This window comes from Asterias rubens, chromosome 3, assembly GCF_902459465.1.
Source record: "Asterias rubens chromosome 3, eAstRub1.3, whole genome shotgun sequence".
Taxonomy (NCBI): Eukaryota; Metazoa; Echinodermata; class Asteroidea; order Forcipulatida; family Asteriidae; genus Asterias; species Asterias rubens.
The window spans coordinates 1257477-1274846 of NC_047064.1; the positions used below are offsets into that span (position 1 = coordinate 1257477).

General features: G+C 36.3%; 1 protein-coding gene across 7 annotated transcripts in view; it reads left to right on the top strand.

Annotated features, from left to right (window-relative positions):
• The window catches only part of LOC117288051 (talin-1-like), a 97339-nt gene that overhangs the window by 62154 nt on the left and 17815 nt on the right, over positions 1-17370 (top strand). For 4 of the 7 annotated variants that reach the window (XM_033768736.1, XM_033768734.1, XM_033768737.1 and 1 more), the window contains 12 exons: positions 104-226; positions 570-713; positions 2813-2941; positions 5845-6006; positions 6355-6495; positions 7464-7645; positions 8018-8150; positions 8553-8654; positions 9132-9302; positions 9983-10129; positions 10518-10619; positions 14389-14523. In XM_033768736.1, the coding sequence (XP_033624627.1) occupies positions 104-226; positions 570-713; positions 2813-2941; positions 5845-6006; positions 6355-6495; positions 7464-7645; positions 8018-8150; positions 8553-8654; positions 9132-9302; positions 9983-10129; positions 10518-10619; positions 14389-14523 (1671 nt within the window). The remainder of the gene's footprint in view (positions 1-103; positions 227-569; positions 714-2812; positions 2942-5844; positions 6007-6354; positions 6496-7463; positions 7646-8017; positions 8151-8552; positions 8655-9131; positions 9303-9982; positions 10130-10517; positions 10620-14388; positions 14524-17370) is intronic. The other 3 variants (XM_033768738.1, XM_033768739.1, XM_033768735.1) reach the window with 2 other exon arrangements.

Here is a 17370-nt window from a genome sequence, read left to right on the forward strand (position 1 = left end):
ACAAATAAATTCAAGCGTCCTTGATGTCCAAACTGCTCCTCCCAATCCATTCCATCGTGAAATATCCCTTAATCTAATCTGACCTTTGCCCTTTGACCTGCAGGATCTTGGGGAGAGCATGGGTGGGATTACCCAGAATGCTAAGAACGGTCAGCTGGAGGAGTTTGGTAAGAGCGTTGAGGCAGCAGGAGCAGCCGTTTGTGGTCTGACGGAAGCAGCTGCACAGGTTAGTCTTGTTCCTTGTTTGGAGTAGCAACAAATGAATGACATTGCTGGGAGGGCTCTGACTGTTTATCTGTTCATTTTTTTAGCTTTTGTTACCACTTTTGTTAAAAGGGTTTCCTTTTACACTTGAAGTTCTACCTCCTATTTTCGAAAATAGCTAGTCCTAGATTCCCCTAGCCCAATATAGGACTCTTTCTCTGAAAGTGAAAGACTGCCATGGCTAAGATTCCCCCATGGTAATAACTTTGCATTGATGTTCCTCTCACAATACTCTCCCTCAACAGTCTGCCTACCTGGTAATAACTTTGCATTGATGTTCCTCTCACAATACTCTCCCTCAACAGTCTGCCTACCTGGTAGGTATCGCTGATCCATCCAGCGTAGCCGGACGTCCAGGCCTCGTTGACCAGTCTCAGTTTGCCCGAGCCCATCAGGCGATCCAAGCAGCCTGTAATAGCCTTCTTAATCCAGAGAGTAGTCAGCAACAGGTTAGTGTCGTAAGATTCTTCTCTCATCTCACTTACTAATAAGATGAAGTTGTGTGTCACATTGTTGTATCACCTTGCTCTCTCAAATCTCATCGGTCAACTCTTCCAGATAATTTGAATTTTGATAATGATAATAATAACTATATTTAATAACTACATATTTTCAACATGAATCTTATTTAATAATAATAGTGGCCTCTTATCTAGCGTGCATGCGTCACTCAGTGATGCTCCTGGCGCTGTAACGTACCAGCCGGACCTCTTGGAGAGAACTTTGACTGGTCCTGGGGAGTTTTAAGTAGCATTAATCCAGTGAACCAATTGTGATCAGAGATTGCTGCTGTATTATGTAGAAAAGACAACTTGAAGTAGAATTTGGTGTTTAGCTTACACTTAGCACTGTGTACTTAGTGATTTCTAAGTCCTATGGGGGAGAAAAAAACACAGGCAGCTTGGATTGGAATTGAACACTCAATTCAAGAGCAGATATCTTACCACTTGGACAACTGATCAATGCCCAGTGATGAGGGCCTAGTTCAAATCCTACATTATAATGAGCAGTGACTACTGCAAACAATTAGAAGAAAGGGGTAATATACCTCTACATCTAACCAAACATACTGTACACTACTGCAATTTACTTATCAAAACAACTTATAAGGCAAAACCCCACTCACCTGTCCTTGCTCTTTGAGATCAAAATGCATTTTAGTTGGACCGCCAACATTTGGGCTAGATAGCTCAGTTGGTAGAGCTTTGACATATTAATCTTGAGGTGGCAGGTTCAAAATCAGAGATGATTTGAAACCAAGCTAACACTAAGGGTTTCTGGTAGGATTTGGCGGAAACGGGAAAAGTCTTTGAGAGATTTGACTGAGCGATGCATGAGGTACTCTTTTGTTTGTTTGTTTGGTTTGTGTATTTGTTTGTTTGCTTTTGCACAATTAATAAACTAAGCAATGTGTTTACCTTTATAATCACTACAGTGTTTCTTTGGAAGCAAAGTAATAAATAAATAAACCCAAAATGCCACACGTTATGATGATTATGCAGGAATGTAACATAAACTTTTTAATATATCCCTCTGAAGAAGAACAGAAACTCTAGTAAAGTCAACTTATTGGTGAGATTCACTGGATACTAAATGTAACACATCATATATGCTTCTTATATACCAGATTGGTTTAATATGTCTGCCCAAATCTTACAAAGTTGTCAAATCCCTTCGTCTGTATTTGTATATTTTTTCATCTTCTGTAATTTTGAAAACCTCCTTTACTGTCACATTCCGTCTGTTGCTTTCCTCTCCTATCCATTAGGTGAAGGTTTTAAACAGTCATCCAAGAAATTAATGAATTTTGTATGTCCGAAAGTGACTGACTACCCTTATTCTTAATTTCCAAGGGAATGGTTTCATTTGAATTTTGTTAGGAACTTGGCCGTTGGCACTTCAATAAAATAAAAACTCTCCTTAATGGCACATCTGGTCGTCGGGTTGGCAAAGTGATATCTTTCCTCCCCTTTCAACTCTAGTACCCGGTTCAAATCATGCCGGAACAGTACTTGGCTTGGGTTTTAATAATTATAAAATAATAATAATAATTACACCAAAACTTATTTTGCACCCTCATCATGTAGACATTCTTTAGGGCGCTGAACATGGAAATATGGACAAATTAAAAATAAGAAAATACAGAATTATAAAACGGGAGTAAAAATTCTTTAAAAACATTCAACCAGTGTTTTCAGTCCCTACCTGACTGCATGGGTTTTCCCTAGATTAGTTCTTTGGGGTTTTCGCGATATATCGCTATTTCAATTAAAACCAAATCCATCCGATATCGAAATCGTTTCCAAATTAATATCGCGATATTAGATAATATCGTGATATCGCCCAAGCTTAATTCCTTGTCTCCTCTCCATTGGGTTCTTGGCTAAGTTCGCTTTTCAGAAATGAATCAATTTTTCTCTCTCAGAAAATAATTGAAATCAAACCCTAACACTTCCCAACCCCTCATCCTCCACTCCATCCATCTCAGACGGCCATGTTTCATGATTAATCCACTAACACAAGCGTTTTTTGTGCATTTTGTCGTTAGACCATGGGAGTGTTGATGTCATCATTTTCAGCGGTCATTCCGCTGATCAGCACACTCATCCCCCAAACCTCACTCCATTCGTCCGCCCGTTTATCACCCCGTATGTCTGATCATCTGATCAATTTGCTGGTTAGAAACAACACAACACTTCTATATATAAATTTATACTTGGCTCCCTCCATCTCCCTATAGCATGGCATTTATATCACCAGGTCTTGAACTTTTTAGTGAAGATATTTTCAGTCTTGCTCTTTGCTTTTGCATATGTGACCACTGTCCATATTGTTCGTAAGTGCAAAAATTTTATATCTTGATTTTGAAATAACATTTCGCACAAGAATTACATCATGCTAAAAATGTCTGCACCACAGGGTTTTGTACATATCATGGATAGATATATCATAGGCCCAATTAAATCAAAGCTCGTCACCATTAAGAAAATTTGTATGCCTCTATAGCAGAATTTTTGTTATTTATAAGCAAAAGCATATTTCAAAACTGATCAAGAAGATTTGCATTGTTGTGTCCTTTATCTGCTTGCAAGAGTCACTGCAAAGTTGGTGTGGCTTTTGCTCAGCTTTTGATAAGCAGTTGTTATGAAATTGAAAATCTGCTAACGGAAATGATGTAAGCAAAAAACGCCAGGGCCCAATTTCATAAAACTGTTTAGCAGAAAGTACTGCTTGACACCAGCCCATCAATGCGAACTTAACGTAACTTTGGCTTGAAGATTGTTTCTGCTTTTATTTATGAAATTGGGCCCTGCTTACAAGCTTTCAGAAATGGGGTCCAGATTAGACATTTATACAGTTTCAAGAACACAGTTTCAAGAACACAGTTTCAAGAACACATGTCGTGAAAGGGCTTTTTTAGTCCAGAGATAACAATGGTTTTACTAAAAAAAGTAGGTGGCCTTCCAGTTTCACAATAAAACTGGTCCCTAACATTATGAAGTTCAAGACCTAAGCAAGCCAGTATACACTCTTGGTAGATAAAATTACCTGCAGCCTTGCAAAAACCAAGAACTTAAAAAAGAAGTAAAATGTCATAACTTTATACATTTTTTAAAAGCATGATTTTCAAAATTACCAAAAGTGTATAGGGCTTCCTTGCAGATGCTTCCATCTTTCCCAATCACTAAAACCTATTCTATTTATCATCCTGTTAGCAAGGCAGGCATAACAATCTCTTTTTCATTTTCTCCTATAACTTGATTTGTAATCTTCCGTTTTTTTTTTTTTTACATTAGTCTTTCTTTTTTCCTTCAAGATGAGCTGTTAAATGTCACATCGTGTTTAATTTCTTTTTGTTAATAATTATTTATGTTTAATTTGTATTGATATCTATTGTGACAGGTTTGTGAATGCATGTTTTATGATGGTCTTATTTTATCTAATTTTTTGTTTTGCTTGCATTTATTTATTTTTAATTTGTACTTCTCTAACCTGAAATTTAAACAGGGAACAGAGTCTAAATGTGATCAGAACTTAAGTTGTTTTATTTTTCAGTCTGAATGTTCAGTGCCATGACAGATTGGACGACACATTCACTTTGTGTTAAGTTCTTTTTAGCACAAAAAACATTTTTGTTATAGTTCCTTGGTTTTAATGTAAAAAACACCCAGACACGAGAGTGATTTCACATATTAAACCTGTGCACAAATTTGTTGAGAAAAAGATGTGTCAATCAATTCAATTGAACTATTACATTTGTCTGTACTTCATAATAAAAAAATGATTTAAGACACCCCAAATGATTTACAAACATTTTGCTAAATTCATTGTTTTATTAACTTATGTGGTTATGACTTAAATAGCAGTAGAATCTTATTCTTCCAATTTGTTTTGCGCAGCAAAAACAGTTCAGTTTTCTTGCCTTATTATTTTGGGGAAAATATAAATTGATATACTTAATGTTAAACTACCACAGCTCATTAAAATCAAACTGCATATTTAGTTGGGCTGACGACTGCACTAGTAAACTTTCAAAAAATCTAATGAAGTGCGGCCCATACAAGGCTAAAAGCCACTCTTGGTAACGGACTACAGGAAGAAAACATTTAAGATGAAAATAACTAATTATGATTTGCATTGGATCAGGCATACCACCATAATCAGAGTCCAACAGTTTGGGTGTTGAGTTACTGAATGGTACTAGACTGAGGACTGATGTAAAATGTGTTTGCGAAAATGCCTATGGTGTTGAACTTTGATAGAGTGAGGAAGGATCCCAGTAAATCACTTATAAAGTTAGTCCTTTGTTTTCTGATAAAAGTTGAGGTCGACTTGCACACTTCAAACTCTCGTAATTTGTTTAGTACATTGCTACTTGTACTCATTCTCATAAAACAAATCTAATGCCAAACTTGCTCTCCTAGATTGGTCTGCAACATGAACAGTAACAAGTATTGCTGCAGTAATAAAGCAAAGTAATAAATCCATACTTCTGGGTGCTTATTAAAATTAATTTCATTACATGTTCTTTCCCGCCCTTTCAACCCGCATGGCTTATGAGAAAGATGTTGATTATTATTCCAGCACTTGTCATAGAGTTGCAATTCTGATAAACTTCAGAAATTACAAAAGAGAAAAACAAAACTGCATGCAAAATTGTCTCATCTCAGAAATCGATCATTATTACAAACTTTCCCTTGTATTCAAGTTATTCAGTTTTGGTGGACATCGCATGCAAACATTCGGTTTGTGGGAACACCATGTGAAAGCCTATTTTGGGTAGTGTTGGTACAGAAAAGAACCGGTGGTTAACGACTCAACATTTCGATCTGTATGCAATGATCGTCTTCAGGAGAAAGGTGATCCTGAAGACAATCCTGGAGATAATCAGATCATACTGATCAAAACACTGAGTCGTTAATAAACCGTTTCTTTTCAGAACCAACACTACTCAAAAGAAATTTCACATGGTGTTACCGCAAACCTCTTTTAGCTATATTTCCATTATGCAAACTTTCAAACCTTACTTATGTGAATTTTGTAGCCAAAAAATGTGCTGTTTTTGGTTCTTTTTAACAGGTTTTGGCCGCAGCTACTGAGGTAGCCAAACACACCTCAGCTCTATGCAATATCTGCCGTGTAGCGTCGTCTAAGACTAGTAACCCTGTGGCCAAGAAACACTTTGTGCAATCTGCCAAAGATGTTGCCAACAGTACTGCAAATCTCGTCAAGAGTATTAAGGTAAGCTTGCTGATCTATCAGCCAGAAAGTCATTTGTATTTGTGTGATATTTGTATCAGGATAAAGAGTAGGCATACTTCGTAAATTTTTACCCAACACCAGGCATGTGACTTCTGGATTCTTCCCACTTTGGGATTTCGCAAAATCTCCTAGAGCATTCAAACTTTCATGAAAGAAGTAAAGCAGTCACCAATATATTACTTTTAACAATTGTGGTAAAAATTTACAGCAACTCTGGACACCCTGTTTCCGTATTCTATTCAGTATCTTCTGCTTAACAGGTTTATGAAATTGGGCCCAGCTGTTAAAAATTTAACGATACTACATACCATGTTTGTTTTATTTCAGGCGCTCGATGGTAACTTCAGTGATGAGAATAGACAGAAGTGTGCCGCCAGCACCAAGCCACTCCTTGAGGCTGTAGAGAATCTGGTTTCCTTTGCCTCTTCACCAGAGTTTTCCAGCGTCCCAGCTAAGATTACACCTCAGGTTTGTGAGACTCAGAAATGTGTATTGAGACAGTTGCGACTACTCAGGATTAGAAGCTGTTTTTGGTTTTAAAAAAAAAACACAGTGTGCCTGAAAATGTGGTCCAGTAGACACAAGAGCGATGAGAAGCGGTCCTTCTAAGTCAAGAGGCGAATATGACAGTCAAATTACAAACCAAGATTTGTTCTTGGATGAAGGTAGTGTCCACTTTAAAGGCAGTGGACACTATTGGTAATTACTCAATAAATAATTATAATCATAAAACCTTTCTTGATTACAAGTGATGGGGAGAGGTTGATAGTATAAAACATTGTGAGAAACAGCTCCCTCTGAAGTGACGTAGTTTTTGAGAAAGAAGTAATTTTCCACGAATTTGATTTCGAGACCTCAAGTTTAGAATTTGAGGTCTCGAAATCAAGCATCTGAAAGCACACAACTTCGTGTGACAAGGGTGTTTTTTCTTTCACTATTATCTCGCAAGTTTGATGACCGATTGAGGTTAAATTTTCACAGGTTTGTTATTTTATGCATATGTTGAGATACACCAACTGTGAAGGCTAGTCTTTGACAATTACCAATTGTGTCCACTGTCTTTAATTTACTCTTAACAGATTAACTCACGCTGTTGACAATTAGAATCCAGCATATGGATGAAGTTTTGGGGTTAACTAAGATTAGCAGTACATCAACAAAAGCTTTTTACAGATTACTTCAGTCAAGCAGGCACCTTTTTTTTTTTTAGGATTCTGTGATTTCAGTACCCAAATTTAACATCTACATGTATGATTGTTTGACTAAGAGAGTTCTAAAAAGAACTGGTGGTTAATGACTCAATGTTTTGATCAGTATGCTCTGATCATCTTCAGGAGAATGAAAAAAAAGAGATATCCACATGGTATTACCGCAATTTTAGTAATACTTCCACTATGCAAAGTTTCAAATCCTTCTTGATTGTTTGGTTGTTTTAGGCTCGCCAGGCTATGGAACCCATTATCTCGGCAGGTAAAATGATGATCACCAGCTCATGTGCTCTAATCCAGACCGCTAAACCATTAGCTCTGAATCCTAAAGATCCACCAACATGGCAACAACTTGCAAACCACTCCAAGGATGTATCGGACTCTATCAAGAAACTTGTGTCTTCCATCAGGTTGGTGTTGGTTTATATTCCTTACTCAGACCCTAACCCAGACCCTAACCCTAAGCAAACTAGATCATTCACGCTAAACCCTAACGACCTAAGTCAATCATCATCTGTGATAGAGACATTTGTCGTCTTAACTATTAAAGAGCTACTAAAATTACACTTTCTTTTACTACAACAAAATGCATACCTGAATTCATCTGAACTCCTTTAAAGAGTATTGTTTGATGGTAAAGTTTTTTTTTCACAAGTGCATTATTTGTCGTGACTTGGATTCATACCTACCTTCTGATGCTCAACATTCTGTCCTCAAGTCTTTCCTGCTGCATTCTACTCTTCCTATTTCCTCAATCATCTTTGTCTATTTTATATCTTTAGGGACCATGCTCCTGGTCAGTTGGAATGTGACAATGCCATCCAACAAGTCAACCAGTCCATGCGTGACTTAGACCAAGCCTCATTGGCTGCTATGAGCCAGAGTCTTCCACCACATGAGGGCACCACACTCAAGGCAAGTCAGAAACTTTTGGCATCTCAGCCATGTTCGCACATGGACCATTTGTTGACTTAAGGCTCACAGCCGATTTCTTGAAACGCTAGGATTAATCCTATCTCGAGTTAAGACAAGTAACTCGTCCTAGCTTAGGATGGGTTCAATGCTTCATAAGTCGTTTGATACGGAACTTAACTCGTCCTAAATCCTAAGACTAATCCTAACTTAGGAAGAGTTTTGTGAAATCGACGGCTGGACCCAACATGTGTTGTTGAGCATGAGTGCCACTTATTACCGGCCACCAGTCGACCGATAGTAGTTGTGCCAACTTGGACCTATAAAGATCTTTTCTCTATCCTTGGCAGGATATGGACACACTTGACCTCAACTTTTAAACCAATATTTGTGCTGTTTTTACAGAGCTTTACTGAGGAGATGGCAAACAGTGCCACAGAACTCAAGTATCAGATTGAAGAAGTAGCCACCGCATCAAAAGGACAGGCTGAGAAACTGGGACATGCTGTAAGTACTCATCATTGAGGAACTCACAAGTTGGGAAATTTTTTCCTGCATGTTTAGATGTATTTTTTTAAATTTAAATAATCACGAATTAACAAGAATCAAGCTCTAGAGAGGAAGAATAAAAACGAAACCCATATCCAACTGAAATGAAAATCCCTCCTGGTGCAGAAGCATGGATTGAGTGGAAAACTCTCAACCAGCCGAGGACAAAAACTGGTAGATCCAAAGCTGCATTAACCCGATGGGATTACTACCCCCACCCATGCAGCTCCGCAGACCTTGTGAACTGTGCCATCAATGCAAAATACTGTGTGGAAAAATGGAAAATAACCGTTTGATACTTGAAGATTTAAAAAGAAGAAGATTTTAAATATTCAAGTGTATGTGTGTATGATACATGTTACTAAAATTACTGCCTCTTGTAACTATGAATTTGTCTTCAATAACTCGCTTGTTCTATATTTACAAAATCTGTAGGTGTCTTCCATGGCCAACTATTTTGAACCATTGACAAGGAGTGCCATTGGAGCTGCTTCTAAGACGGTCAACTCTCAAAGACAGATGGGTGTCCTAGACCTGACCAAAACGGTGGCAGAGTCGGGATTGCAGCTCTTGTATGCTGCCAAAGAAGGAGGCGGAAACCCCAAGGTTAGGACATGTCAAATTTTATTTTGTTTTGAATTTGTTTTAATAGATGAAGCATTCCGATTTTAACAATAAGGAAGAGAGCGCAGAACCCAGTCATTTAAAGAAACTCAACTTGTAGTTTGATCTTTTATGAAGTTGATTTTGTCGAACTTGTTATAAACTTGTATTGTTGAACTTTTTGTACTTTTTCGAGATCTTTTGAAGAACTTGTTTATAGTTTGATCTTTAATCTGTTTTATTATTTACTGGATGATGGTCGTGGTTTAATATTTTAGTACCCTTGCACATCCCTGTACTTTTGATCACTTTGCTTTTTTATAGATTTACACATATTTTTCCTCCATTTGCTTTATTGTTTTAGCAATAAGAATTGCTTGATATCATATATATATATTCAGTTTTAATAATAATAATACAGCTCAAACAAAGCCAACCAATAATAAACCCTTTACTTTTATTGGCTGCCATCTTTGATGTCTCAAAATGGAAACGTGCAAGCATGTACGAGCTGCACACAACTCTCAGCCAATGAAAGCTCCTTACTGACCTCAGTGAGGGGCCTGTTTCTGGCTTGCGTTGTCATATGCAATGGGTCTATAGTAATTCAAGTAAAATTCCTAGGAAGTCTAGGTTCCTCAAATTTGATGAATTTTTAACTGTTGATGTTAATTACCTTGCAGGCTATACATACTCATTCAGCCATTGATGAAGCAGCCCAAGGTATGAAAGAAGCTGTCGATGATCTGAACACAATGCTAGAGGAAGCAGCTAGTGAGTTTGGTATCGTTTCTGGAATGGTAGATACTATCTCCAAAGCTATTATTAAGGTAGGTCATAGCCTATAAGCAGTGTCCCGGACTGATATATTGGCCCAGTTTTCAAACTTGAAACCACTTTGTTTTGAGTGTTTATAATTGTCTACCGTAATTCATTTTGAAGAAGTTGAGAGGAAAAACTTGTCAGTTAACGTAAAGTTGTTAATCAGCCCTATTTATAATTTGCAATACCACAAGTATAACACTTTCTTAAAAAAAAATTATTAAGTAACTAAAAGTTGTCCTTTTTGCAAGGTGTGTTTTAAGGAGTTATTGCAAATTAAATTCTTCATGCTACATTCGACAGTAACCTTTCCTCCATGTACTTCAGTTCTTGAAAATAATTTTGCTCCCAAAATCAAAAGTAATGAGATTATTATTGAAATCTTGTTCTCATTAGACGGATGACTCAATGCCAGAGAATGAAGCTGGGGAGTTTGTGGACTACCAGACGGACATGGTCAAATCCTGCCGTGCCATCATCAAGACATCACATGATATGGTAAGCTTAATCTACTCTCACAAACCGCAATTTTTTTTTTTTTTTGAAATGGAAATATGAAGAACGCTTTGAGACAGATAAATTCTCAGTAAATTTTTTCCTGTTTCTCTCCCTGATTGTTCAACACTAGTTGTTATCCTGTTGGCTTGTTCTGTTATTAACCGCATTGTATCAGATGTTTGAAAAACTCTTTTGTATAGATAGTTCCCTATTGACACCATTTTTACTGACAACTTGGGTTTTGGCTTGAAGCTGCATCAACCGTTCTAACTTTGCAATGTCACTAAGTGCGGTATTTTTGCAAAAGCACAGTTTGGCATTAAAAAATTACAACTATTATCCGTAAGGACAGCTGACTCTACATTGTGATTTAAATGGGAACTATCGATACATTTGAAATCTGTTTGCCTTTTGTGTTCTTGTTTCTCACTGAAGCCATTCTTACTGTGATGATGCTTTTCAAATTGGGAAGAATTTTTGGGGTCATTGTCTTTAGCTATTTCTTTCTAGTGTTCAATAATTATCCTCTTTTTTTTCAAAACTATTTTTTAGCTGGAGTTGTTGTTGAGGGTATGGTGATGATCATGTTTTATTGATTTGAATTAAATCAATAAAACTTAAAATTAGTGATATCTTCCTTCTGTTTTAGTTTCCACTTCTACTTAATCCATGTCCTCAACTGTTGAATGTTTTGCAGGGCAAAACGTTCTATAAAGAGATTTAAAATAAAAAGCTGCATCAAATGTTGCAAAAAATCATACTCAATGCAGCTTAAAAAATCCCACATTGTGCACCTTTTGTTTGTGTAGTTTGGGCACGGTTTTCCCTAACAGTAAACGCACACTGTAGAAATTAATCATATTAATCCTATGTCATGTTTGATGATGTTTTCTTTTGAATGATATTTCTAGAGTGATTTCCTGAATTGTTTTGTTGTATTTTATTCCTTCCCCTGCCCCAAATCCCTGATTTGTAGCATTCAGTTGCCAAAAGGAATGTGAGTGTCTTAGATTATCCCATCCATTCATCTTCATCAATCCAACTCAAAGCTTCTCCATCAATTCAAGACCTCTTTCTTAAAGTGGTCCTCTATTCTCCTAGTATCTATCCAAATCTCTGACTGCGTCCGCCTTCATCAAATATTGCATGCTTGTATGTGTATTTATATAAAAAGTGTATAACTTCATAAATGTATTCTGCGACATTAACATTTCAATTATCAGTACTTAACTGTTTCAATTGGATGGAACTTGTTTTATCCAGTGCAAGTACATGTAAGCTTTGAATAAGCTTTTTATGAGTTACATTTGAATAATATTACATAGAAACGTTTGCGGTAACCCCATGTAATGATACTATTGAATAATATTGCCGGGTATTAGAATATACTAGAACTGGATTAAACTAGGTAAAACTGGTTTAAACCAAAAGTCAATGAGTGCAGTGAATTGACGCTTACCTTGTGCAATTTATAGAATATAACAGGGAATTGGTTTCAACCAGTGCAAACTAGTAATAACCAAAATTCAATGTTGTCTAGTATTAGAGTATTCTAGAACTGGGTTGAACTAGTGGAAACTGGTCTAAACCCAAAATCATTGAGTGTAGTGAATTAATGATTACCTTGAGCAATTTATAGAATATAACAGAGAACTGGTTTCAACCAGTGCAAACTAGTAATAACAAAAATTCAATGAGTGCAATACATTAATCCAGTTAAGACCTTCAATAGTACAAGAAAACAACAATAAAACTGGTTTGAACCAGTGCAAACTAGTTGCCAACAGAAACATTTGTAGATTAGCATTATGACAAAAGACATTACACTCAATGTTGATCACAGTCGTTCAGTAGAAACGATTCTCACGGTTCTTCTTGAAACGAACTCGTTTCACAAGATTACAAGCAACTGAAAGTTTTGCAGTTTGCTTCATCTGATTGAACAATCCCACCATTTCTTGCATGCAGTTTTCCTTCTGTCAGGGAAAGAATTAACCAAACTATCTGCTTTCAGAAACTTTGGAGCTTCTAAGAATTCCTCTGCAATTTCTATCCCCATGGGCCAGTGGTCTCATGCCAAACTTGCTTTATCTATAACAAGAATGCAATGTCTCCAGTTCATACTTAATGCCAATTACTTCATATTCTACATCATATAGACCGTATACCTTGCACCTCTCCCCAACGTTATTAACCACCCGACCACCCTCCTTGATACCCTTCCGCTTATTATATCTTTACACACATAAACATATTATAAAACACCTTCCCAATCATTAAACAATCATTGAAGCATGTGTACAACGCTGGTAAGATTGAAAATATAAACGTCTTCTGATTTGCTAATAAGTGAATGGTGTCACAAATTTGCAAAAAGCAATTAAAATGGCTTTGCTTTGGCCTACAAACAAACCTCTTCTCTTTGATTCTAAAATGGTGTTATTAATTTGTGATTTGATTAATCCTGGTATAATCCACACTCCTATTAGAAAAGCAATTCATCATGTAAACCGATTCTCAATCAATTTGAGCTCTTGTACCCTGACCTATACAAATATTGACTGTTTCGAGTGCTATGGTTAAAGCCACGAGTAAAAGCAGTCAATATTTGTTTTATAACACCCCAAACGTTTCTAAATACTGTACTATTAAGTTACAGACCTGCCGCATAGTACAATCCATGAACGACGCAAATACAGATTGCGAAAACTTTACTGTGCTGCATGTAGTGTCATGTAATCCGAAATGGTTACAGACTATTAATTTATCATCCTCGTACACGCAACGGACGTCTGGGTACTGCACGCCGTATGATAGTCTTTGGACTAGCGCACGGCAAACTGATGCACTATCACACGGCCGTCGTCTAGTAAACTAAGACATATCATGTGACGCGCTCTAAACCAATGAAAAGGCAGAATATTGGTAAGGGGTGTTATAAAATATTATACATCTGTGTGAAGTCATCATGCTGTTTGTCATATACTTCATTCAGTTTAATTGGTGGTCACTTTCATTCAATGAGTTGTGAGTGTTCCACATTTCAGAGTAAAGTTGTGATTGTGTTATGAATCATCATCAATTGATTTGGGATGAGGTTTTTCCCTGGGATTGGGCGTAAAATGTTGTGATTTCCATCTACTTGTATTTATGTGAACATTTATTTTTTAACAAATCTTCTGAACTTTTGGAAGAGAATGAGAAGGTGTGGCTTTGCTTCACAATAATACAAATAACACTGCTTTGTTAGGATTGGAATTTTAGTTCTCAAATGTAGTTTTTTGGGACATTTCATTTGTGTTATATTGTCATTTGGTGATTTTTATTAACTTTGTATCTTTTTATATCAATTTGTGAAGCGCTGCCACGTTAATCCAGAAGTTAATTGGTTCAATTCTCACTCTAGTCAATTTTTCTTTGTTCGACCCAAAATCATTATGGATTAAGAAGAGGAGCTACAGTTGACAGTTAGTGTGCAGGAAGTCCAAGTTAGATTGCTAATTTGTGATCGACTTGTTTGACATTTTTATCAGAAAATACTCACAGAATGACAAATTTTAGTAGTCGTTGGGTTGCGTAGTGCTTTTGCTTTTTGTCCTCACCTTCCTTGGTGGGAATCCTGCTAGGGGCATTAGGCCTATGTGGATTTGGTTTTCTTTAAGGTTTTTCTCCTTCATCTATAACTGACCTTTCCCTCCTAATCTTCTTTCCATTGATTCCTTGGCTTTACAACAAGATGATAATTCTATCTCGTCCATTGGATATCTAGGTCACCAAAGCCAACAGTAACGTCGGTGAGCTCGGTACCCTTGCCAACAACCTCTCTCATGAGTACACCAAGTTGGCTGAAGATGCAAGAGGTGCAATGGCATCAACCAACCCGGAGGTAGGTCCGCGGATTGAGGTAAGTGACGGGCTTTCAAACACTCTCTTCCAGCTTCTCTTCATCATTATTAGGTCATCTAACATCGTCTAACATCACAGCTGCCTTCCTGCCATCAATCATGCTAACAATCGTCAGCTTCATCATTTTAAAGTAGTATTCAGTTTTTGACTATTTTTTGGTTGATTTCTTACAATTTTGTTCTCCATGGAATACTGTCATTCACCTGAACATATCAAAGAAAAACCCAAGAGAAATTTTTGAACTCGGAGTATACTTTTGAAGTCTATCTTTAAAAAGTCTTTAAAGAGATATACAATTTGTTAATAAATCATTTTAAAACACACTAACACAAATGTCCCCAATTGTGAATATACAACAAGACAAAGATTGAGCTTGTGGACAGACAGATATTATAACAATGTTACAAGTAAAACAAAAAAAACATGCTTTATAAAAGTATACCCCAAAAATAAGCGCCAACAAACCTATCTGGATAAAAGTGAGTCTCTGATAATAAGAAAAGAATAAATTTGTTTAGAAGTCATCTGTGAAATAGTCAAAGGTTTATTAATACTTCTTTAATCGGTATCCATCCTAGTTATTTTCAATTTGTTTAATGCACTTCTTTTGCCTTACAGCACTTTTTGTATTTTTCTTCATTTATTTACATTTTTTTATTAGGTTTCTTCTTTCCATATGGGTACATTTCATAGTTTTGCCATGTTTGAGGTTGTAGTCTGGTGCTATGCTGATCAGTTGTTAGAGACTACTGGGTGTTAGATCAGTTTTCTCGTATGGCACCTGCTACTCTGTAGTTCATTTCAAATGGGATGCTCATTGTGACCAGACTTGTTTAGTGTGGTAATTGTCATCTAAGCAATAAAACAACCCATTTGGCTAGTTCAATCTTATTTGTCTGTCACCCAAACTTCCTCTACACTTATTTCATATGAATCATCAGCAGATGACCAGACCGCTTGCCTCAAACATTTTAATATTAAGTCGGCCTTCATTTCATCAGCAATTAATTTCATTTCTTTGGATTCATTTTGCAGCGGGGTATTTCCTTTTCCTTTTTTCTCTTCTTACTTGTGATTCATCACATTCAAAGAGAAATGTAGATCCACCATTGACAATCAAAATGCTTGTTATGATCAATAGAATCGATGCAATCATTTGGATGTATTCATTATGTCACAGTTTTACATTTTAATAAACTCAGCTCAGTTAACGAGTGCACGCTTGTTTGTCATTTTGGAATGCAAATAGATGTTTGTTAGAACGATGTTGGTAGAATTTAGACACCAAACACATTTAACAATAGTTGTTAATCTATTGACGTTAAATTTTGAACAGTTCTAATGTTACTTAATTATAAAAAAGTATTGTGGTGTAAAAATAAGAAAATCATACCTTATTTTTGATCTGCAAATAATTTTCATAAATTTATATGTTCAGCTCAACATAATCATACTGCTAGTCATTGACTGTACATTCAAAACTTTCTGACTGAGTAGCGAAATATGTCTTTAAGGCATCAAAACAAAACTTACAAATTAATGAAGAGGGTAGTTTTTGGTACTTGAATTAGAAGTGGCAGTTTCTACATTGTTGTTGTAATGAATCAGAGTTCTCCGTCTTGCTTTTGGATCTATCACTTATTTTCAAACATGTCCTACAACATTTTGTTCCTGCTCTTTTTCCTTTTTCACAAAATATTGTCAAATACAGATTCAAAGAGGGTTGCAGATTACGCAAACAGTTTGAATTTTATCTTTGGGTTCAAAATGATGTAATATTGTGTCAAAGCACCTCTTACACTATTATTATCCCCATTCATTGGGGTAAGAACCTCTGAAACCAGCTCAACTCATTTGGAGTATGCAGCATCAGCAGCCAAATGGGTAAACAGTTCGCTTATAGTTCACACCAACAATATCTACCCTTGCAGGTAGCCATTTACTGCTAGGTGAAGAGAAGTAATTAAAGTCTGGCCCCAAAACACAAGTGCTATGGCAAGAATTCAAACTCTTATTCTAATGTCTCAGTCCTCAGAACTTGAGTTCGGTGCTCTAGATCAAATCAGGAGTATTGAAAGAAAACAAATTCTAATTGTTAGGCTCTTTTAAAGACTTGTCATAGGATACTGTACAAGTGGTGTTCAGATAACATTTAAATAAAAAAACCTCGAACCATACTGTAAAATAAAAAGGGGGAAAAAAACGACCAGATATTAATATATCTTAGACAAACTCCTCTAGGAGACTTTCTAGTTCTACTTTGCCTTTCTTCAGATATCAGTTTCCTTCCTTGCAATTCCTGCTTTTTATTTATTTATTTATTAATTTATTTCTCCAATGGGTTCCCTGCCAAGCACAGTTCTCCTTCCCTCCACTCTTTTTCTTTAATTTCCAGCACTTGTTGGCAACTAATGGATTATTTCAAATTTCACTCAAACACTGACCTTCTTCCAATTCTTCCCCCATAAAGTGTTATACTTTTCAGACATTTTTCAACAATTGATTTAATAAGCAATGAACTTCTCAATTTATCCACTGGATTCCTCATGTTATCCCTTATGTGCAACTACAAAAACAAAAACAAAAAAACTTACAAATACTTATGAAAATGCTCTCTGATTTTAAAGAAAGTGTTTACAACTTTCTTTAAAAAAAAAGTGATCCAATATTTTGTGATAACATTAAAGAATTATTGACTTTGTTGAAGATTGTCTGTTAGGTCCATTACACATTGGGATCCTTCATGTTGCAAGCTGTTGGAATTCTGCACAAACATTTTTTTAAAAATCCAAACAAGAAAGTACCCTTTTACAACAAAGATTATCCATAAAAGGTACCATGCAAA